Source organism: Talpa occidentalis, unplaced genomic scaffold (genome assembly GCF_014898055.3).
Source record: "Talpa occidentalis isolate TD23 unplaced genomic scaffold, MPIMG_talOcc4v2.1 talOcc4.3, whole genome shotgun sequence".
In the NCBI taxonomy this organism is placed as follows: domain Eukaryota; kingdom Metazoa; phylum Chordata; class Mammalia; order Eulipotyphla; family Talpidae; genus Talpa; species Talpa occidentalis.
In genome coordinates, this window is record NW_023603184.1 from 13,998,175 (window position 1) to 14,022,649 (window position 24,475).

The 24,475-nt window shown below is 37.2% G+C and overlaps 1 protein-coding gene across 2 annotated transcripts in view; it reads right to left on the bottom strand.

Moving 5' to 3' along the window:
- CAPRIN1 (cell cycle associated protein 1) overlaps positions 1 to 24,475 on the bottom strand; it is a 36,607-nt gene that overhangs the window by 8,365 nt on the left and 3,767 nt on the right. The window contains exons 1-13 of one of the 2 annotated variants that reach the window (XM_054699277.1): positions 22,677 to 22,739; positions 15,426 to 15,488; positions 15,226 to 15,312; positions 11,157 to 11,395; positions 10,988 to 11,070; positions 7,950 to 8,087; positions 6,480 to 6,532; positions 6,309 to 6,395; positions 4,197 to 4,352; positions 4,007 to 4,115; positions 1,853 to 1,914; positions 1,270 to 1,380; positions 635 to 784 (exon numbers count right to left, since the gene is read on the bottom strand). In XM_054699277.1, the coding sequence (XP_054555252.1) occupies positions 635 to 784; positions 1,270 to 1,380; positions 1,853 to 1,914; positions 4,007 to 4,115; positions 4,197 to 4,352; positions 6,309 to 6,395; positions 6,480 to 6,532; positions 7,950 to 8,087; positions 10,988 to 11,070; positions 11,157 to 11,395; positions 15,226 to 15,312; positions 15,426 to 15,488; positions 22,677 to 22,724 (1,386 nt within the window). In that variant the 5' untranslated portion in view covers positions 22,725 to 22,739. Of the gene's footprint in view, positions 1 to 634; positions 785 to 1,269; positions 1,381 to 1,852; positions 1,915 to 4,006; positions 4,116 to 4,196; positions 4,353 to 6,308; positions 6,396 to 6,479; positions 6,533 to 7,949; positions 8,088 to 10,987; positions 11,071 to 11,156; positions 11,396 to 15,225; positions 15,313 to 15,425; positions 15,489 to 22,676; positions 22,740 to 24,475 lie in introns of those variants that run through there. The other variant, XM_037522480.2, reaches the window with a different exon arrangement.

A 24,475-nucleotide genomic window follows, 5' to 3' on the forward strand; every position in this document is an offset into this window, starting at 1 on the left:
GTGAATCCTCTCAGCCCACACCTTTGGCCTGTAGCCCAGGTCTTGTATTTTTTTTTTTTATTCTTTGTAAAAGATTCAAACCCAAAGTATCACAGAGATTAATTGTATGAACTTTAAATATTTACTGATATTTTAATCAAAAGTTAGTATTTTTAGTGTTTGAATCTATGAACATTCCTCTGAGCACCGATTTAGCTACATGTCATTCATTATTATATTTTATCATTTTATAAAAATTTATAATTTAGAGATGCTTACTAAAAACCAAAGAGATAAAATGTCTGAAATTTACTTTGAGATACCTTAGTAAAAGAAAACCACATAAATATGGCATATATAAACACTGTTAAATCTAGGTAACGATTTTCTATTAGAGATGTATTAGTCTACTTCTTGCATCTTTAAAATTGTGTTAATCTAGTCAAAAGGGTGAAACTACAAAATAAGATGAGCACATCTAACTCCTGAAACACAAATTTATCTCTGAGAGCAAGAACAATCAGTTATATTCAATTAAATACACCCTACAGTTAGGGTAGATGCAGACTCCACCAGACAGTTAAGTGAAGAATTCTTACTGAAATTCTCAATTGATAGCACAAGACCAGGTACATAGTTGAATTAATTTGCTTACCGTTTGCATGGACTGGAATGGAGCTGCATTTACATTGATTCCACTGCTATGTAAAGGTTTGCTTGTCCCAGCCTGGAATACCTGAGGCTGAGAAGCAGCAGGAAGGGATGATGATGCAGTAGTCTGGTCTGCATTTAAAGAGATTGTTGCCTAAACACAAAGTAAAAAAGATGCATTTTAGGAGTAAACTAAACTTAGCTGACTCTGTATTTATGAATTAACAAACTCAACTATTTCTTGAAAGCAAAATACTGTCTTGCATGCATTAGATCCAAGATTCAGTGTATTAACAGAAATTTATCTCTGCCCTATTCTTATGTGGCTCAAGTATACATGATCTGGGGCAGGGGTTAAAGTCTCAGCGCTATCAAACTATCACCAGCTACTATAGCACAAGTTCAATCCCCGGCCAGGGAGATACTCACATGGCTCCACAAATTCCTATCTCACCCACTGCTCCCCCACTCAGCAATGTATTTCAGTCACTCCACCTGTTCTGCTCCCCACTCTGTCTATGGTGAATCCTCTCACAAACATCCCCTCCCACACTCTGGCCTAAACCCCAGTTCTTAAATGCATAAATAAAAATAAATCTTTAAAAAAAAAAGTGGATATGATCTGATAATACAACTTGCCTGAATCTGGTCAATTGGTTCCTTCTGTGGTCGTTGTTCTGCAGCATGAGATGGCTGGTACAGGGGTTGAGATGCAGTATACCCCTCACTTGTAGATGAAACCAAAGGAACCTACACAGAAGAAATAAAAGCTCCTTTCTGTTATAAACCAATTCTAATACAAATAGGGTTGAAAAATAGCTGTATCCATTAGACTATAAAACTTAGCAAAGGCAAAAAATATATAATTAAAGCTCAAAGTTAAATAAACCCTTGTCCAATTATGAAGTCCCCCTAAGTGTGTCTAAAATGGCAGTATCTGCACTAAATTTCATAATTTTAAACTATGTCTTCTCAAATTCTACTCAGTTCAAAATTTAAAAGGCTTCTTCCTTATGATAAACTATTATGAACACAAGAATTACCAAAAAAAATTAAAAATTTCAAAACATTAAAAAAAAATGAAAACCTGGAACTAAAAGCTGTCACTAACCATATGAAACTAGGACAATGATCAAATTCATAATTGACTTTCATAAGGTAACTGAGAGACCCAAGAACTGAGTAAAAATTAACCTGAAAAAAATACGTGTATCACTCTTACCTGTGTAGCTTCCGGTTGTACAGAGACTTGATTAGGTTGAGCAAGTCTAGATTCAGAATGAACTGCAAAATTGATCAATATTATTATGCCAAATCAAATTTCTTTCAAATGATACCTACACTTGGATATTAAAGCCAAATTTCTATAGCCAAATCCTAAACTTAACTAAATTACAAAGTATAGGTAGGAGTTTAGCTTTCAAGTGAGCATTCTGATATACTGGTAATAATTAAGTCAACTCATGTGATTGTTCTCAAGTTTGTGCTTTTCAAAGACAAAGATGTTAGAAAGTGCTAGTAAATAAAGCCTCTAGCTATGGGCCTCCCTGGTGGTGCAGCAGGTTGAGTGCCGAACTGTGAAGCTGTCCGCAGCCTCTGCAGCACCAGTTAGATTCCCGGCCAGGAAGAAACCTACATGGCATGGCAGATCTCTCCTGTCTTACCCACTGCTCCCCTCAGCAGTGAACTTCGGTCCATCTGCCTGTTCCGTTCCCCACTCTGTCTCTGGTGAATCCTCTCACCCTCTCGCGTCTCTGGCCCGTAACCCCAGTTCTTGTATAAATAAATCTTAAAAAAAAAACTATTAAAGCAGTAACTATAAAGGAGCACTATTTTTACTCAAGACTTAGGTTAATAAAAATATAAATACACCTTTAAAATAGCCTACATATACCCCTTGGAATATGTATTATTACCAACTTCCATGATCCTTCCACTACTTTCCCTAACTATGGGTAAACAAATAATCAAAAATATAACATCTTTGGGCCTCCCTGGTGGCGCAGCGGTTGAGCGCTGGGTTGCGAAGCTGCCGGCAGCCTCTGCACCGTTGGTTCGATCCCCGGCTGTTCCCCGGCCACCAGAGGAGGGTCCCACATGGTGCGCAGACCTCTCCTGCCGCCCGCTGCTCCCCTCAGCAGTGTACTTCGGTCCTTCTGCCTGCTCTGCTCCCCGCTCTGGCTCTGTCTCTGGTGAATTCTCTCACCCTCCCGCACTTCTGACTATATCCAGTGCTTGTATAAATAAATAAATAAATCTTTAAAAAAAAAAAAAAATAATATAACATCTTTGGTTAGTCATTTAGAAATTATCCCCTTTCACTGGAGAATCTAATGCACTCAGCATTGCCTGAGTACCTAAAAAGCTTTATAGGTTATAACAGTGCTGCCTGTACTAACTTTGACATAATTTATCAGCTAGGAAAACCATGTATTTTCTTCTTCTGATAGAGCTCAAGAAATAAACACTAATAACTGATTCCTTCCTAGAAGGCTTAAACCTTCTGTTTTCTGATTCTTGGTAGAGATGTGAGAGCAATAAGCTCCCTTCACTTTGAAGAAATCCTAACAACCCTGCCAAATTGTCATTAAACAAACTTTTACTAATCAACTCCTTTTATGACATTTAACATTATATAACATTAAATGTGTTACTTTAAGAAGTTCCACTTTTGTGCCCTTAATGCTGACATATTCTAGGAAAAAAACAAGATTCAAAATTAATAATGGCCCTGAAAAGATGATCCACCTTGCTCAATACAAGGCACCATTCTATTAGTGCTATTTCAAATAATAGTATAAGACTAGTGAGAGTTTAAAACATCAAATGTCTTCTAGTCTCTCTCCCTGTCCTCATGAGCATTCCCTTACCTTCACTTATATTTAATAGAATGTTCAGAAATTCTCCTTGAAAGCTATAAACATCCTACAGAAAAAACAACTATATTATTTTTTACCCCTAGATTAATTTTGAAATTTAAAAAGTCAAGCAAAATTTCATTTATACAAATTCTAAAAACTGTCAAAATTGGTCTAGTCAGAAAGTAGTTCCCACCGGCTAGAAAAGATGGTGACTAGTACTTCTGGGATAATGGTAATGTTTCATTTCTGGTTGCTAATATGTTCAGTTTGTGAAAATTCATTGAACTCATTTGCCAAGTACTTTTCTATACATTTATATGCCAATATTTTAAAAAAAAAAAAAACTATGATACTACGGGTTTTGTTCATATTATAGGAAAAAAGTTATCAAAAGATACAAGATCTCAAAGTTAAACATGAAAGAGAAAAACAAAATTAACTTTCACAAACTTTATGAAGCCTAAAAACTCTGGCCCTACACTTTATTTCTCATATCTAAATATACCATTACTAACCTGGAGGGCAAACCAGCTGGGGCATGTCCATGTTTTGTGTTGGATTCATAGGCTGTGCAGATACAATGGCAGGATCAAGTGTCTGATTTTCAAAATCCAGCATTGAATCCTAAAAGTTAAGATATAATGGAATTAGTTTAAATAATATAAACATGTAAACCTTCTGATACAGTGTTTAAATTTCACCTACCTGTATGAAATTATAGGGTCCCTGCATTTGTGCCATGAGGTCCTGTACTCGCTGCCTTCGAACAAGGGGATCTGCCTGAGCCACTGGAGTCAAAGAGTGGGGTTCTGGTACTGAAGGAGATGCAGCCTGAGGCTGCTGCTGGAGTGAATTTACCACCTGAAAGGGGGAGCAAAGCAGGGAGGGCATGAAGGAGTTCCATTCATTACCATCATGATTATGGGCCCCCAAACAACATGCCACCTATACTGTAAACACAATAGTAGGCTCTAATATATTTACTCAAACTGACCATAATTCTGTCAAATAACATTGACTAAGGCTGTTTCTTTTACAGTAGTCTCAATTTCACAGGATCACCATGCAGAATGTGATTTACTTTACAAACTCTTTCGACTACCTTTGTCTACCTCATAACATTCTCTCCACCAATACCACAGGATCAAGCTGTCACCGCATCTAAACTTCTACAAAAGCCAAAACTCAGATTACCCTTTTCTTAGTTCTAGTAGAAATTTTACTAATGATTGTTTTTAACAATTCCCTGGTGTACTGTAAAACCTTATTTTTATTCCATCAAATTTATAGTCTTCTGTTTGCCTTCAGCCTGGGTAAGTCATAACTGTATTTCCATTACAAGCGGTACTGACAAAATGATTGCTACCTAAGTTATAATGAAGACCAATGAAGTTATAATGAAGAATAATGATCTGCTATTCTATTACCAGGTTGCACCAAAAGATCCTAGAATGCTACCTGGATAACTTTCAGAAAGGTCCACCTACTTAAGGTATTAAAAACAATGCCAAGTACCATTAAGTAGTAACTTAATTATTAACCTAAGTAATAACATACACCCATATACCCAATCTAGTCAAGAGCCCACAGATTTGCACCCCTATCATATAAATCACCATCCTACAGATCTTTTTAACTAATTTTACTTTTAATCCTCCTTCAAAATTTCTGAAGTGCATTTCTTAATTTAACAGATACACACTATCTTACTACGGTTTCATCTTACTAGGCAACTTTTTGGGGTAAGGGGAAAATTCTTTACTCAATCTATCAACAGTACATTTTGGCACCAACAAAGAGGTGAAGCGAGGGCACCGGAATAATGATATCTTTGGAAAATAATCCTGATAGATAACATCAATAGAGAAGATGTGCTATTCACAGTTCAAGGTTTTTTTCCTACACTTCTGCAAATATCTACAAGAAAGTACCTACAAAAAGATGGAAAAGAATACTTAAGACCAATTTTGGTAAAGCCTTTTGATTTTATCTTCTAGGTAATAAGGCACTACACCAAAGTTCAAGTAACTTAATCAAAACTAACTTTTCCAGTAATTAACCTGACCAGAATGGCCTAGGGCAGTCAGAGAAGGGAAATAACAAAAAGGTGCCTAAACTAGAGATAAACAGCTGAAAAATGGTAATGGAAGTTGAATGATAAATCAAGAAACACTAAAGGAAGTCCAGAGCCTGGTAACCAAACAGCACTAGGATAGGGTGAAAGAGAGTCCAAGATGTCTCTCATACCCCTTGAAGGTGGGTCTTTCTGAAGGCTATCCATAGAAGAGCCCAGACTTTTACACAGCAGCCTGATATCAACACAGAGAAAGCATATACTTTAATAGAATAATTAACCCTAAATTATACAGACTTTTTGTGTAATATTTTGTAATTGGATCAGCAAAGCAATGATTCTGTTAAGTATCCACAGGGATAAACAAATCACTGTTTTATTTATTTTTTGTTAAAGATATATTTATTTATACAAGCACTGGGTACAGTCAGAAGCGCGGGAGGGTGAGGGAATTCACCAGAGCCAGCGAAGGGGACAGAATAGGCAGATCGACGAAATACACTGCTGAGGGGAGCAGCAGGCGGCAGGAGAGGTCTGTCGTGCCATGTGAGACCCTCGCCAGCGGCCGGGGATCAAACCGGTGCTGCAGATGCTGCGGGCAGCTTCGCAGCTCAGCGCTCAACCATGGCGCCACCGGGGAGGCCCCCAACAAATCACTGTTTTATACATTAAATGATCTTACTTCATTCTTAGATTAAAAACTGCTAAAAGGCATTAACTCTGCAACACAAGAGAACTCTTACCTCGACAGTTTCAGCTGTCCATTCATCCACCTGCTCCTTTTCACCACTGCTGAACTGTGTTTCTGCCATAAATTGTCTATTTACATACTGTAAAGCAAAGCAAAAATTTGAGACTTCTGTTTCTAAGGCAAAAAGGGGAAAAGAGTCTTTAAAAAAAAAAAAAAATCATACCTCTGTGGATTCAACTTCACTTTGTTCGGTGTATTCTTCAGCTGGCTCAGGTTCTAAAAGGTTAAAAAGTGGTCAAAAGAATTTAACAAATCATAAAGTCAACAATTTATTTAAACTCCAAACTTCAACTGAATAATGAATGAAGAGTTCACCATCACATAATCTGAATTTATGTATGATATATTAAAAAAGTTTTCCTTTACCATTTATTCCAGAATAAATTACTTTAGTTTTAATATTCTGAATCCATACACTGGCAATAAAGAGCTATTGGATTGTCAGAAACTTCATGATGTATTTTTTGTTTTCTATGCAAATATGCATGACTTTTTCGACAACCCAATAAATTAAAACATCTATCCTTAGTAGTAATATTATACAGCAGCATACAGATTAAAATCTTTACTCTGTAAAAGCTTTAAGAGTTGAAGGGGGAAAAAAACCCTGCCTTATGTTCATCAGTAACCACAAATTCCTCCAATGTGCAATCTTCCCATCTAGTTTCAACCTAATAGCTAACACATAACTGCTTACTGTGTCAGGTTCTATATACATACTTCAAACATTAATTCTAAGAGTTAAAGCCAGTATTTTAATCCAGGCAGTACAATTCTAGAGTCCGTTTTTTTTTTTTTTAACCATTACTAAACGTATTTCCCAACGATGCTGCAATTATACCCAGAATTTTATTCATCAACTTATCATAAACGTACCCATAGTAATTTACCTACTCTCATGCTTTGTGTTCATTATAAAAGATTCCTTGTCATCAAAGAATTTATAGTTCAAAATTATAGGCGCCTCCTTGGTGGCACAACGGGCTAAGTCACAGAACTATGAAGCTATCTGCAGCCACTGCAGCACGAGTTCAATCCCTGGCCAGGGAGTTAACCCACATGGCACAGCAGACCTCTCCTGTCTCGCCCGCTGTTCTCCTCAGCAGTGTATTTCTGTATATCTGCTTGTTCTGCTCCCCATTCTGTCTCTGGTGAATCCTCTCACCCTCCTGCACCTCTGGTTTGCACCCCAGCTATTGTATACATAAATAAATAAATCTTAAAAAAAAAAAGATCATGGAGTTACAATCTCTCATCGTTTATACATATATGAATTATTCACCTCATATGCTGGCAACGCAAACAGCAATCAATTTGGGCATGTTGGCCAAAAATTTATTTGAAAAGCCTTACAATATTTGCCCTTCATCCAGACTCCAGCCTAGCAATGCTACAGCAAAAGAAGTATCAATTCATAACAGTGATCAAAGACCAGAAAGATAAATGACCTATACTAATTAACACCTGGGACTTTCTCTTAATGTAACTAAGTCTTAATATTTTGTCATGCTTCAGGTTTCTTTAAAAAACCTGAGTGTACATATGTAACTAAATAAAGGTTTAGCATGAATTTGTGGCAAAGGAAAACAAAACCAGGACCCTAAGCTAAAGCTGTATCCACCTAGGTACTCACCAGTCTCAGCTACCTGGTCTTCAACTGTAGGTGCAGAGGCCGCCTCTTCTTCCTCACATAACCCATTCTGGTGGTTGTGGGTGCTGTCAAAGTAGTTTGACTGGAAAACACGCTCAACAATTTCCTTTAGAGCTTTATCTAAAAGAAAATATGAATTCGTGTTAAGACTGTCAGAGGATGGCAGACTTGAAAAAGATTTACCATTCTATGTGTAACTACAGTTAAAAAAAAAAAAAAGAAAAACTGAACTGTTACTAAAACACAGTGAACTCCAAGAACAGAAATTACAAATACTTCAAGTATTTGAAATAAATTAATTGCCCCCAAATCTGACATTTAACATATATTCACTCAGTTAGTAAGCACCCAACTAATATGGCAGGCAATACACTAGAAACCGGGGAGATCAAAAGACATTAAGAAGATCCAGGTCTGCCCACCGTAAGCTAATAGGGTGAGCTTAGCAGTTGTCAAATATGCACAAAACAATACAACTGGATCAGTGATAAGTATTACACAGGTCCAATAGATTGGACCTAGTCAAGGAAAAGTTATATGAGGCTTTCCTGGTATTAAGTGTTATAAAAGGTGAGATCTGGAAGATGAGTAGAAAAAAGTATTTCAAGGCAGAGGTAACAACATTTACAAAGTCCTATACAAAGGAGAAGGGTGCCAAACACAGACAATGACAGTATGTGATTGTATGTAATGACAGTATATGACAGTATGTGGCTGAAGCACAGGGAATAAACAAAACAAAAAACAGCATAAGGACAAATGAGGCAGGAGAGACTAGTTAAGGGTCAGAAGACACAAGGTGAAGATATGGCCAAATGTAGACAAACTATAACTAAAATGAACTCATTAAAAGATTTTAAAGGATGGGATAAATTCCATTAGACAAAAAGAAGATAAGTATTAAAAAAAAAGAAATAGAAATATCAAAAGTATTTAAAAGGCAAATAAAATGGTCAGAATTTGGGGGGCAGGAGGGAGGTAGAAGGGATGTTCCAAAAATGTGTGTCAAGAATTCATCTCAGGGCCTCCCCGGTGGCGCAGCGGTTGAGCGCTGGGTTGCGAAGCTGCCCGCAGCCTCTGCAGCACCAGTTCAATTCCTGGCTGCTCCCCGGCCACCGGAGGAGGGTCCCGCATGGCGTGCAGACCTCTCCTGCCACCCGCTGCTCCCCTCAGCAGTGTACTTCGGTCCTTCTGCCTGCTCTGCTCCCCGCTCTGGCTCTGGTGAATTCTCTCATCCTCCCGCACTTCTGACTGTACCCAATGCTTGTATAAATAAAAATAAATAAATCTTTAAAAAAAAAAAAAAAAAAGAATTCATCTCACTTTCCTGGCCATTTTTAGTAGATGTACAGCATATATAATAGGGCAATTTCACAAAGTCACTACACAGAAAAACAAAATTTCAGGGGCCATATCATACCAAAGTATTGTAAAATTAAAACTGTTAACAAAACTGCTCACAACTTTTAAATACTGTATATATCATGTTTTCCTTCCCTTGCTTCAGAGGCATATGACTCAGAACTATTTGTTTTCAAAAAAAAGTCACCCATGAAAAATAAATGCACATAGAAACACTAAATTTTAAGTACATGAATCCCTCCCCTTCCCTTTAGCTCTAGAGATGTTACATATTAAGACGTGGGAACAAGATTGGGTAGGAAGTTAACACCGAAAGAAGCTACAAACTGAGATGTTTAACTTTTTTATTCCTCAATAATACTCATGAAAATTTAATCAGGCACAATCTAAAACACTTTTTTAAGCTAACAAGCTTATACACATATCAGTTACTTTCCAAACAAATTTCAAGTAGTGAATTCACTGCATATTTATTACAGAACTCAAAAAGCAAGAAGACATATTTATAACAGAACTCAAAAAGCAAAAAATCATGATTTTTTACAAAAAAACGTGGACAACGCAATTCAACAACCAACTAAGAAAAATGACTTCTGACATGAAAAGTCATAGGCAGATTGGTTCCTCATACCTGATTTACCTATTCCTTAAAGCAAATACACTCCCCCAAATCATCATACAGTTCTGCTAATTGAAGCTTAAAATACAATTCCTTTTTAAGCAAACAGCTAAAAATAAGGTACCTTACTATGTTCAAACATCTACTTTCCTAAATCAACTTTGTAACTAGGTAGACAAGAATCTACTCTGATTTACTAAGGGGTTAAAACCTACAATTCCTAATTTACTAAGGTAGTGAAACTTAAATGATGCCCCCCACCTTTAAATCAACAGTTACATATTTGAGATTAAGGGGCTTATATACAGAAAACTAACTAGATACTAACTTTCTTAAAGTACAAATGAGGGACCTCCCGGGTGGCACAAGGGGCTAAGTCTCAGCACTATGAAGCTATCCTCAGCCACTGTAGCACAAGTTCATTCCCCGGCCAGGGTGCTAATCCACAAGGCACAGCAGATCTCTCCTGTCTCATCCATTTCTCTCCTCAGCAGTGTATTTCAGTAGATCCAACTGTTCTGCTCCCCACTCTGGTGAATTTCTCTCTCCCCTGCACCTGTGGCCTGTACCCCAGCTCTTGTATGCATAAATAAATAAAATAAATCTTTTTTTAAAAAGTACAGAAAAGTAGTGCCCAGATTCGTAGTAGACCAAGGAAAACTAAAGAAAGATCAAAGTAATGACCATGAATAGAATATGAAGCACAATAAGTAATTTGCACAAAATTTCAGACATAAGGAAAAGAAAAAACCCAGTTCCAATCTAATACCAAAATCTCTAAAAAGTCAATTTGGTATCCACCTTTTAAATCCAAAACCATATTGTTAGGACTCTCATCTTTACATATTTTGGCTGTTGACACTATTTTAACTTACAGACACAAATGTCAAAATACACACACACACACACACACACACGAAATAAACAATGGATGATTGTTATTTATGCGAGTTTGAAATTTCTTTAACATTACTTTTAATTTAAAAACTAAAAAATTAAAAGTCTTCGCTATAAAATCAAAGTTATCAGTGATACTCACAGGTTGTTCCACATACAGACTTTTCTTTCCCTTCCAGCAAGTCCCACAGGTGAATGGAGGCATGTTCATACTGCTCATTTAACCTTGTAAAAAAAATAAAATAGCAAATTTAATCACCTTTCAGTTGTCCATTACATTTAGAAGTTTCTATCATCAAATATCACTGTACCTCAAGCTCATGTCTCGTTCAGGGTCTGCTAATTTGTAGAATTCATCCAACAATGACAACTCCTCTTCAGACAGTATTGGCACTCCATTCAAACCTTGTTTCAGGTCAGTTCGCACTTCATCATCTCCCAATTTGTCCAGTACATATTGCAATTCAAGTACAGTTTTTAAACGTTTCTGTTCAGCTTCCTCTCTCATAAGCTGCTCTCGACGTGCTGTTTTCTTTATCGTTTTCTGAATCTGCGTAAGAATAAATACAGCACAGAGAAACTTTACAAATTCTTTTTATCAATTTCAGGTGTAATGTAATACTTATTTTGCTTAATGAGTCAGATGTGATTCCAATAAACAAAAGGATGATTCCCAACTTACAAAGAGTTTCAAACATTATGTTCTGTAAGCAATTTTTAGAAATTCAAACCACATTCTTCCCTAGGAGATATTACACTACTAAAATGTTGCTGATGAAACATACATTTGGGATTTACTTCAAAATATTTTAGCAGACAGGGAAGCAAGAATAGATATGAGTATATATGAAAGGACTTTCCATGAGTTAACTACAGTTGGGTTTGGGTACATGGGAGTTCATTAAATTCTTTAGTTTTCAGATTTTCCACAATAAAAATCAAAAATTTTTATTAAAGCTGAGTCAGAAAAAAATCCAACAATAAGAAAATCTTACTTGTATCTGTCTCCTACATGGAAAAACGATCCAAAGTTCTAATGTTAAATATCTACTACTGATTCACAAGGAGATACCAAACCCACCGGTGGCTCTTCACCCCAAACCATCCACTGCTGCTATTATAAGACATCCCAAGATATTGAAAATAGTGGCCAAAAACTGCTTTGTTTTTACAAGGGAAGCTAGCAAAGAAAAAAAAGGAGTCAGACAAGACAGACAAAGGTATGACTGTATGAACGTATTTTTCCTACTGTTCTTTTCCTTCTAATACTTTTTCTTCCCTAGGGACACTGAAAGAACATCAGCGAAACTCACATATTCCTCTCCTCATGTTAGCATTAGCTTTTTTGGGGGGGTGGAGGGGGATGTCAAAGAAACATCAGTCTTTTCAAATCACAAGTGTTTTCTTTTTCTTCTCACCTCATAAAGGCCCAATAAAACGTTCCCAGAAAAACCCAGTATTGAAACTGAAGCAGAGGATATATTTGAAGTTACAAAATGAGACAGTAGCTTCAGAAACAGACTCAATATCAAATTATATATCAATCCTACTGCTATGACCCAAATTTCTCAAAAAAAAAAAAAAAAAATACAACTAGAACATGGTATGGTTCATTAAGCCCGAGGCTCTAATCTAAGAAGCTAAATGGGAACAAATCTCTACTTGGACCCAAAATTAAGTTTCCTTTATGTTTGCTTTGAGGGATATCATCAGCATTTTCCACTGTATTTCAAATTTTATAAGTAACAATAATGTTAAGTGCATACATGTCCGTTATGTGTCAAACACTGTTTTAAGTAAAATTCTATGATGAAGTGGGTACTACTATTACCGCCATTTTACAGATTAGAAAAATAAAACAGTGTGACAGATAGCCTTTCCTTCCTCTCTCATCCTTCTCTATCCTCTGGTTCTGTTTCTCCGGAAATCCGACTGACAAGGAACAGAGACGTTAAGGAACTCACCCAAAGTCATATACTATTAAAGTGGAAGAATCAGATTCAACCAGACAATCTGGTTCCAGAATCAGTTTTTAATCTCTGTATACTTGTCTTTCATCCCAGAATAAATTGTGTTGCTTATTCATCTCACCTTATCAGAGGCAACTTTATATGTCACAATGCTATGAAGCTGTCTGCAGCCTCTGCAGTGTGGGTTCCATCCCAGCCGAAGGGCGAGAATCCCACATGGTGCAGCAGACCTCTCCTGTCTCACCCGCTGCTCCCCTCAGCAGTGTATTTCATCAGTCTGCCTGTTCTGTTCCCCACTCTGTCTCTGGTGTATCCTCTCACCCTCCCACGCATCTGGCCTGTACCCCGGTTCTTGTATGCATGAATAAATAAATCTTAAAAAAAAAAGAATATTAATGTTTTGTTCTCAACTATCAAGAATAATTTGACTTTGCTTGTATTTTAATTTTTGTTCTGGTCCCAAAGACTTCTGCCATATCGTAAAATGTATGAGAAAACATTACTTTGTGGTATCAAGAGGAAAGGTTATCAGTCTGCAACATCCATTAAGATCCCTTATGAAGGGCCTCCCTGGTAGCACAAGTGGTTAAGACACAACCTATGAAGCTAGCCACAGCCTCTACAGCATGAGTTCGATCCCCGGCCAGAGAGCTACCAACATGGTGCAGCAGACCTCTCCTGACTCACCCGCTGCTCCCCTCAGCAGTGTATTTCAATCAATCTGCCTGTTCTGTTCCTCACTATCCCTGATGAATCCTTTCACCCCCCACCCCACAACACACACCTCTGGCCTGTACCCCAGTTCTTACATGCATAAATAAATAAATCTTGAGAGAGAGAGAGAGAGAGCCCTTATGAAGAGAGTGGTTACCAATTACATTAAGACTCTCTTCTGAAAATGAAATTCTAAGATGGTCAAAGGCATAAAGGGACATATGAAAAACACCTACCGTATCTATATAAATTTGCACAGCTAGTTCTTTAAACTGGTAAGATGTTAAGGAACTACTATACGCGTTTGTTGTATGTGAAACTCAGTTCTTTTTTTTTTTTTTAAAGATTTATTTTTATTTATTTACACAAGCACTAGGTACAGTCAGAAGCACGGGAGGGTGAGAGAATTCACCAGAGCCAGAGCGGGGAGCAGAGCAGGCAGAAGGACCGAAGTACACTGCCGAGGGGAGCAGCGGGCGGCAGGAGAGGTCTGCGCGCCATGTGGGACCCTCCTCCGGTGGCCAGGGAACAGCCGGGGATTGAACCAGCGCTGCAGAGACCGCGGGCAGCTTCGCAACCCAGCGCTCAACCGCTGCGCCACCGGGGAGGCCCGAAACTCAGTTCTTTAAAGACATCTTTCAGATGTCACATTCAACTTTTCAAAATTGGAAAGCATCTTAGATATAATTGAACCAAACAGTTCACCTTGCAGAGAGATGAACAACGGTAATGCAAAGACTAAAACCCAAAGAAACCAATCAAAAAGGGGTAAGAGGACTAAATACGCATCTCTCTAAAGATGACATACAAGATGGCTAACAAACATATGAAAAAATGTTCTTTACCACCTATCATCAAGGAAATGCAAATCAAAATCACAACGAGATACCATCTTACACCTATGAGAAGAGCCTATGACAAAAAGACCAGAAACAAGAATTAGCAAAAGATTTAGAGAAAAAGGGAACCCTTGGAACACTGCCGAGAATGTAAATTGGTCCAGCCCCTATAGAAAAAAGTACACAAATGACCCAAAGTATTAAAAATAGATCAGCGCTATGATCCAGCATTTCTACTCCTAGGTATCTAGACAAAGAAATCAAATCACTAGTTCAAAGGGATACTGCACTCCTACATTCATTACAGCACTACTTAAAATAGTCTGGAAACATCAACAAACGAGTAGAAAAAGATGTGGTATATATACACAGGGGAATACTACTTGACTACAGAAAGATGGAATCTTACAAATCTTGGCAACGTGGATAGGATTAGGCTAAGCAGAAATAAGTCAGAAAGATAACGACAAATACAGGATGAATTACTCATATATGAATATACAGAAACAAAACACATATAACCAAACCAAAATAAACCCTAGAAATCTGACAGAATTGAGGCTAGCAAAAGGGGAAGAGAGGTGGAGAGTAAAGGCTGGAGGGGGCCCAGTAGGCTATGGTAGAGGATTATGGGTGCTTTGGTGGTGAGAATGGTGTGGTAACATACATCTAAAGAGGTGTGAACATATACCCCTAAATCACAGAGTTGCAAAACAACATACCTCAATAAAAACAGACACAATTTTTTGAAAGGGGAAAAACATTATAAGCAAATTATGTACAGACATATCGAATCATTAAAAAAAGTTTCTATCTTCTTTAGACTATTTCATAGACATATGTTATCTTTTACTTACATCTTGACTTAATGCCATGAAACTCCTCTGTAATTCTTTAGCGAACTCCAAGTTATTTGTGACTTCCTGGTACTTCGACACAGCATCCTAAAAGTATAAAGAGAGAACTCAATTCTACTGATAACAAAAAAGTCCACAAGACTAATTTTCTTATTAAAAATTGTGAGCATAAACTCTTTAAGAGAATGCAACATCTTTACCAGTTGATCTTGATTAAGTCTTTCCCCTTTGTTCATTCGTTCCTGGTAATCATCAAGTTTACCCTACATAAAAGGAAAAAATAGTTAACAGTTCATATTTAAATTACATACCAACTTACCCAAGCTAAAGTAACAAAACCCAAAAACTCCTCTAAGTTTGTTTCAAACCTTGCCCTGAAAATACTTTTTCATAAACTCTATACATAAAATAACTTCATTTAATAGTAAGCTAAAAATGAATTTGTCTCTTGAATAAAATACCAAATATTGTATTAAAACCACAACACAACATTGTATATTCTTTAGGTTTCCAAAAAAGATAGGCATCATCATATGCTTCCAACCCATTGGGGTGAAGGTGACAATATGGTTAGGAGCCTCATTTCATATTACCTACAGGTAGTGTATTAATTAGTAGTTTTGCTGTTATGGTCTCACAAATGAAATTAAATGTGTGAAAGTAGGGATAGAAAATTAACCAACATTTTGCTAAGATGAAAACTTTGTGGAGGTTTCCCATGCTATAACATTAGATAAGATATTCACAAAAAAAAAAAAAAGAAAGAAAGAAAAGAAACAATATTCAGGTAATGCAGCAGTCACAAATAAAGTTACTGATTTAAGGGTCCAAGAATAGGGAATAAGCAGAAACCTAAACTAATGGGTGGGGGAGAGAAGCATTAAAAAAAACATTCAGAGACACAGAAACAAGTTTAAAAACAATACTTGTAAGTTGTTGTAGGTCAAATGATCCATTTTCTTTGAACTTGAAACGTCAGTCAATTCACATAACCATTTCACCCTCATTTAAAACCCTGTAACAATTCCTTAGTTATACCGGGGATAAATAAAACCAAAGTAAGCATTAAAGGCAAATGCAAGTATCCAATTTTATTTTTAAGTGAACTAATTCACAGTCAAGAAGCCTCTAGGGCAAACAGAAAATTCAAGTCTATTGGTTAAAAAGTCAAGTTTTTACATTGATATGGCATAACCCCAGTTACAAAATATATGCTTAACTGCCTCAGAAACCTCTGAAAATCACCACAGTTCATTCACTTTTTTAAAAGGACAGACTTCGGGCCTCCCCGGTGGCGCAGCGGTTGAGCGCTGGGTTGCGAAGCTGCCCGCGGCCTCTGCGGTGCCGGTTCGATCCCCGCCTGCTCCCACATGGCGCGCAGAACTCTCCTGCCGCCCGCTGCTCCCCTCAGCAGTGTGCTTCAGTCCTTCTGCCTGCTCTGCTCCCTGCTCTGGCTCTGGTGAATTCTCTCACCCTCCCACGCTTCTGACTGTACCCAGTGCATGTATAAACAAACAAATAAAATAAATAAATAAAACATGCCTCTAAAAAAAATAAATAAATAAAAGGACAGACTTCTTTTAAGAAATAAAAAACTAAATGATTTTAATAACTTAAGAATTTAACAGCATTATAGTTAGAATTACTCAGAAATACACAAATAGCAATCACAAATTTTCTAGAATGGTCTGAGATTTAATGTTAATATAGTTAAAATTATGAATTAGTTACTAGACAAAAAAAAGAAAAACTGCTTTCCTTTTTACGGTATGATACACTTTTCAAGCAATTGTTGCTGAATTACAAATTACTGTATAATGAATTTACCATACAGCCCTCATAAGGTTATATATCTAGCTTAACTTTATCATTTAATGTCTTTTATGTCTAAAATATAACTGTCTATAATTTTATGTCTAAAATCAAAACACAGCTCAAATCAAATTCTTAATAACTATTTGTATATACAAATATGAAAATATTTTTAATGTTAAAATGGTACCTGAATGGCATAAGTACAGGTGGAACTCTTTTTTGCTTTATCTACATAATCTGCAGTGAGCACAGTAGGCATGATAAAAACAAGAAAATGTCATGTTCTATATAAAAATGTCAAGATTGACAGACTTCAGAATATTGTCAGGATTTTTACCAATAATAATCTTGAGTATCAAACAAATTATAGTACAAAAGCTCCAATTTTCTACAGTAGCACACTTAGTGCTCAACCTACTTAGAGATCTATGGTAGATTACATTTTCCAATGATGGCTCTGTATCTGCAGTCCCACACATGCAATGTTACCTTTGCATTCCCCAAAAGAAAACCAGTCCAAATCCCCTCCATTGTGAGCTTCAACCAATATAATGCAGTGGAAGTGATACTGTATGATTTCCACTGCTGAGTTATAAATGTAATACATCTCTGGCCTGTTTGTTGATGACTAAAAACACTTTGTTTAGAGCCCTGAACCATCATTTAAGAGTGCAATAAACCTGAGGTTGCCATGCTGCAAGGAAGCCAAATCATAAAGAGGTCTATCAGAATTCTAGTCAACCACGAAGTACTGAGAGTCATCTCTAGTCTGGGCTTCAGATGTGTGGGTAAACAAGCCTTAATCTTCCCAATCAAGTAGATATCACCAATGTGTGCCCTGTCCTAATCCATGACAGGCAAAATAGGTGGACATAACGAAAGTATTGGAACAATCTGTTACTCATCAATAACTAAAACAATATATACGGGAAAAAGAAAAAAAAAAAAAAAGAGGACAGTTCCTTATGCCTGTTAAGTTGAATGAATGCATCTACAGAAACCCAATCAAAAAATAGAATCAGAACCCTCCCTAATGGCGCAAGGGGTTAAGATGCAACCTATGAAGCTATCCGCAGCCACTGCAGCACGAGTTCGATCCCTGGCCAGGGAGCTAACCCACATGGTGCAGCAGACCTCTCCTGTCTCACCAGCTGCTCCCCTCAGCAGCGTGTTTCAGTACATTTGCCTGTCCTCAGCTCCCCACTCTGTCTCTGGTGAATCCTCTCACCCCCGGCATCTCTGGCTTGTTCCCCAGCTCTTGTATGCATAAATAAATAAATCTTTAAAAATACATAATCAAATGAATTACTATAGGTCTTTGTAAAACATTTTCTAACTATAACAAATAAAACAAATATTTCATCACAGCCATTACATTTATTCCTCTATAGTTAACTTTCTACACTACTGTTAATAACTCTCCCCTATCCTTACACAAGCTTCCGCAAAGCAATATGCTGAATCTGGTATAAGTTGCTGTGGAACAGTCCTCATTTGAGGAAACATCAAAACTTAACTAATGTCTACATAGCTGTGTTAAGATGCTGTGTTAAGCTTAGGTCAGTGGTTCTCAAAGTATGATCCCCAAACCATAAACATCAGCATAAACATTTTCTAAAAATCTTTCATATTATTTGCATATATGAGCATATTTTAGGAATTTGATGTGACCTCCTTTTTATTGGCCATTTGTGTTTTAAGTTTGAGACACTGAAAGATAAAGTCACCTTTATCTAACTTTACAGGAATGCAGATTTTCAGGCACTACACCCCATACTACTCAATCAGAAATTCTGAAGGTGGGAACCATCAAATTTGTTGTACCAAACTCTCTGAGTGATCCTGATGTGTGCTTAAGTTTGAGAAACACTCACCCGGGCCAAAGACAGTACAATTCCTTTGTAATATTAAGTCCAGTAGAAGACAGAAATAAGAAATTATTCTAAATCAACTGATACAAATGTGGCCTGAGAAACCATTATATGGTTGCCTCAATTTGGAAATAGGTTGCTTAAACACTGACTTTTAAGCAACTCAAAAAACCTATTTAATAGGCATTTTCTAGACTAACTTATATATTTAATCTATTTGCACAGCAGCCAGGCAAGGTTTAAATACTGAAGGGTCACTACAATCCATTCATAAGTGATGCTCTTATTAAAACTTGTATTTTTAGGGGCCTCCCTGGTGGCGCAGCGGTTGAGCGCTGGGTTGCGAAGCTGCCCGCAGCCTCTGTGGTGCCGGTTTGATCCCCGGCTGCTCCCCGGCCTCCGGAGGAGGGTCCCACATGGCCCGCAGACCTCTCCTGCCGCCCGCTGCTCCCCTCAGCAGTGTACTTCGGTCCTTCTGCCTGCTCTGCTCCCCGCTCTGGCTCTGGTGAATTCTCTCACCCTCCCACGCTTCTGACTGTACCCAGTGCATGTATAAACAAAACAAACAAACAAATAAAATAAATAAATAAATAAAGCATGCCTCTATTAAAAAAAAAAAAAAAAACTTGTATTTTTAGCCAAAACTTCATAAGTTAAGAGTACTTGGTGAATACCATACTTCGCAATAGAAAGAGTCGTCAAAGGACTATAGTCATGTGGTACTGAGAAATCATTACCCCAATAAGGACAGCGCAGACCCATTTTATCTCCCATTTGTTACCTACAATAGTTGATACTATGTGATGGACATCAATTTAGTAATTTGTGCAAAGGTTAATAAAGAGGCCCTTTAAAAAATAATAGTAATAAGGCCTAAGTAACAAAAGTAGCTGTAACATAGTTATACTTTATGACTCCTGACCAAATAAATGACTTCTACTGTACTTAACCCTTTGCACTCTGCTGTCCCCTCTCAGGGGACATTGGCAGCCAATGTCCAGAATGGTTCGGAGTGCAAAGGGTTAAAAAACCTGTAGAAAGACAAATTAAAAAACAAAACACTAAGGTTATCTTTTCCTCTCAACTTATCATCTTCAGTGGTCTTTCTAAAGTATTTTTTCAAGTCCCCAATCTCTACATTTCTTCACCTAGAAACAGCAATTCTGACTTTGCCCACATAGTAGTAGGCAGCTGACCCTGTCTCCTATTCACCCTTCACCATTCAATTGAGAATTGCTAGCAAAATTCACAAGATAAAGGATAGTAAGAAACAAGTGGTTCCTCAATTTTTTAAATAGACTATTATAGCATAATCTGTTAACAGATATCTTTAAATGCTAGAAAAGCATTTAAATCCTGCATTCTCATGTAGGAGTCTAAATTGTTGGGGGGGGGGTGATTTATAATAGTGGTGAGGGTAGGTGGTAACAAACATTAAGAGTTGTCCAAAAATAAAAAGAGAAATGAGTATTCTACCAGGTCTTAGTAGACTAATGTAGACACTGAATGAACACCTGAAAAATAAAGCATAATTCCTGAACACTAGAACGGCAGAAGGAAGCTAAATTAAATGTGATCCAAGGTCCCACTGTAAGTTAACTTTTCAAGTAGGTAAGTAACCTGGAGTCTAATCTGACAACTTCTGTGGGGGGGGCCGGGGGAGGCAAGGAATAAAAGACAGTCCTATAAAATCCCCGGATTCCTTGTGTGCAGGTATATGAATTAACATAACAGGTATATGAATTAACAGACTCCTAACTGTGCAGGTATATGAATTAACAGAAGTTCCTGAAGCTAGCAGGAAAATAAAAATATAATGTTAAAGGGGTCCAGCATCACCTACATTGAATTAGTCTTAAAATCTAAAGATTGTGCATTTGAAAAACAAATGATCACTGATACTCTTAACAGGTGTCTGCTGAATTATTAGCTTTCCAGATTAGGATGAAATTGGTATAAATGAACAATTTACACATTCCTTTTGAGTTCAGTGTAAAAAGATGTGAACTGTAGGTTCATTTAAAATGGATACCAAGGGGCCTCCCCGGTGGTGCAGCGGTTGAGCACTGGGTTGCGAAGCTGCCCGCGGCCTCTGCGGCGCCGGTTCGATCCCCGGCTGCTCCCCGGCCACCAGCGAGGGTCCCACATGGCGCGCAGACCTCTCCTGCCGCCCGCTGCTCCCCTCAGCAGTGTACTTCGGTCCTTCTGCCTGCTCTGCTCCCCGCTCTGGCTCTGATGAATTCTCTCACCCTCCCGCACTTCTGACTGTACCCAGTGCATGTATAAACAAAAACAAACAAACAAATAAATAAATAAATAAATAAACATGCCTCTATTAAAAAAAAAAATAATAAAAAAAAATAAAATGGATACCAAAGGGCTGGGCTTTTTCTTAAGGCTAAAGTGTACTTGAGTCTTTTCTATTTGCATAATAGTATTTAAGGGCAATATAATAAAATTTCTAACGATTTACAATAGTTCAAAATCCAAGAATCATCTACACATGCCTTCTGAAGACTGTTCACAAATCTTGTTCACACTACACTAAGATTTTAAAGAATATTCTGCCAATATGATAGGTTATCAATGACTCAAAATATTTTTAAAAACAAATTTGCCTACTTATCACTTCCATTTAAAAATAAATAAAAATAGGGCCTCCCCGGTGGCGCAGCGGTTGATCGCTGGGTTGCGAAGCTGCCCTCAGCCTCTGCAGCTCCGGTTCGATCCCCGGCTGCTCCCCGGCCACCAGAGGAGGGTCCCACATGGCGCGCAGACCTCTTCCTGCCACCCGCTGCTCCCCTCAGCAGTGTACTTCGGTCCTTCTGCCTGCTCTGCTCCCCGCTCTGGCTCTGGTGAATTCTCTCACCCTCCCACGCTTCTGACTGTACCCAGTGCTTGTATAAATAAATAAATAAATCTTAAAAAAAATAAATAAATAAATAAAATACATCAGGAAAAATCCTATTTCAATAAAATACTGTAACTAAATTGCTCTGTGTAAAAAGCATTTTCCCTCTCATGGCTCATTCAACAGGGTTTTGTTGGTGAAGCTACAGCTATTTCTATGTAATCACTGAGTCAAACTAGCAAACATGTAGTTAGTGTGAAAGTATGTATTATATGTGCAAGGCATGTGTGATGTTATTAACAGCCTTACTACCTGTTCAGAAAAAACACATAAGGTAAAAACATAAGGCAACATAAAAATGTCAAGGAAGTGTAGTGACAATAGGCAGTACAGGAAGTTAGACTACTTTAGTTGAGCATGATCAAGAAGGACACCTTCCCCTTTCCTCAAGAAATAAGAACACTGAACTCTACCCAGTAAAGATTTGTTCATCTATTTTTGCATTTATATTCTACCCAACAAAAGCACTAGCACAGCAAGCAGGAGAAATAAAGAAATGAACAAAAACCAGGCAATTTACAATTGTAGTTTTGATTCTATTACTCTTCTGCTACTCCTCATTCTTCTGTACTATATGCATACACACCAATATACAGACTAATTAGAAAAAGGAACTGTTTACTAAAATCCAAAAGCTTAAGAATACAATTAAGATGGAAAGCTTGACACACCTCCCACTCTTCTCTACCATAATACCATAGTGCTTTTCCCTATTTTTTCTGCTTAGAACATACCAAGCTGGCAAATGTGTACCTGGGGCTTATCTAAGCAGAGACTTCAGTTTAAACTTTGAAAGTTCATTTCATTACAACAATATGGATATCCTAATGATACCAGACACAATTGGACTTTACCTTTACTGCTATTCTCAGGTCCCCATTCCCTGGACAGCCTACAAACATGAATTTAATGAGACATTAATAAAGATCTAACATAAAGAAATGGAAACTTTTTTCTTTTGCATTCAGCTTTTTAAAACAGAGGAACTCTAAAAGTAAGGATTGGAAGTAAAAGACTTTACAAGATCAGTTTAAACATGAAAAATTACACTCATGTTGCAGCACATTTATACAAATTCTAATTTACCCACACAAAACATCACAAGCCACCTTGGAATTCACCCTTCCCAACATGGGTCATTTTACATAAGCCCATTATCATTAAAAATCTTAGTTTCTCTAACAGAATGGGAATAAATTAAGGCAGTGTTCAAAGTTGACCCTTTTGCAAGTATTTTTTTTGAAAGATGAAACAATATTAATCATCTAGCCCTAAATGTAAATTAAGAAATTAATTACACAAACTTACAGGAAACTATATACTTAATCTCTTAAGTCACCCAAAATGTATCCTCATACAAATTATTTTCCACATGGAAATAACCTATAGTAAAATAATGTGACCAGGTTAAAACACTCCATTCTTATTATAATACTTAGAATTCTCCACTCTTACCCCAGAAAAAGAAAGAGGTACCTATATCATCATGAAGGAATTCACAGTTTTATCATTTGAAATTCAAATTTTAAATACTTCCCAGTCTTCCTCCCTCCCTCTCTTTTCCTACTCACACCCCCCCCACAAACTCACCCCCCCCCAAGGAGGCAGAGGGAAATAAATTAAACATTAGAATTTTTTTTCTGTGCAAGGTGAATGCAAAACAAAGTAATCTAGCCCTCTGCATTGCAGAGGAATAGTTCATGCAAACAGTGGAGACGCTGACACATCAGAGATGTTAACTGTCAGGAAAAAACTTCAGATGTTAGCCCAAAGACAAGATTTCCCTTATAAAACAGAGAAGAATGCTTTTATTTGAAAATACTTAACAAAGAAATCCCAGTACAATAGTTGCATAGAAAATTCTAAGTAGAGGTACCACTGCAATGCTCTGGAAAGAAATACTAGACTCTAACAAACAGTAGCATCCTTTTCATATTAACTGCAAAGATAGAAATTCAAAAGTCTTCAGGGAACAGTTTGAAAAACAATACTTTGACTATCACTTCTGGTCACCTATTTGGTATACAAAGCTGTCAAGCTCTTCTGCAAGAGAATACTGGTTAATCTTTTACCTGACAAAGTCATTTGTATCTAAAAACCATCATGTTTAGAGAAAAAATGCAACAATTTTAAATGTCATCTATTAAAACACCCTTTAATCTCACCAAAACTGATTACATGTTGCCATATTAAATGAGCTCTCCAGTTAAAACTAAGACTTGGTTTCAAAATATTTTGCATAGCCTAGGGCCAAGTTCTAAGCCCATGAACCTAGCGTGAAGCAGGTAATCTCTCAATTCAATACCATACTTTAATCAGTTCAAAGACTTGTACATGGACTTTTACACTTTATTCCTTTTTATTACACCTGCATTTCTTCTATTTGCTAAGAACACATGTAGTCTTTATAAGCCCAAATATCAGAAACTACCAGGCAACATTTAGTTGTATTACATAAGATCATATTTCATCAACATTAAGCATGCATTCTCAGTGAACAGATACTTAGTTTTCCTCTAGTGGCTAGACTTATGAGAAAATTAACAAACTGTTTTCTAAATGAAGCACAATAAAATTACTTCATTCTCTATGCCTTAAGAGAAGTGACACTACATACCTAGCAGTAATTTTGGTCAAGGAAACTTGACTTTAG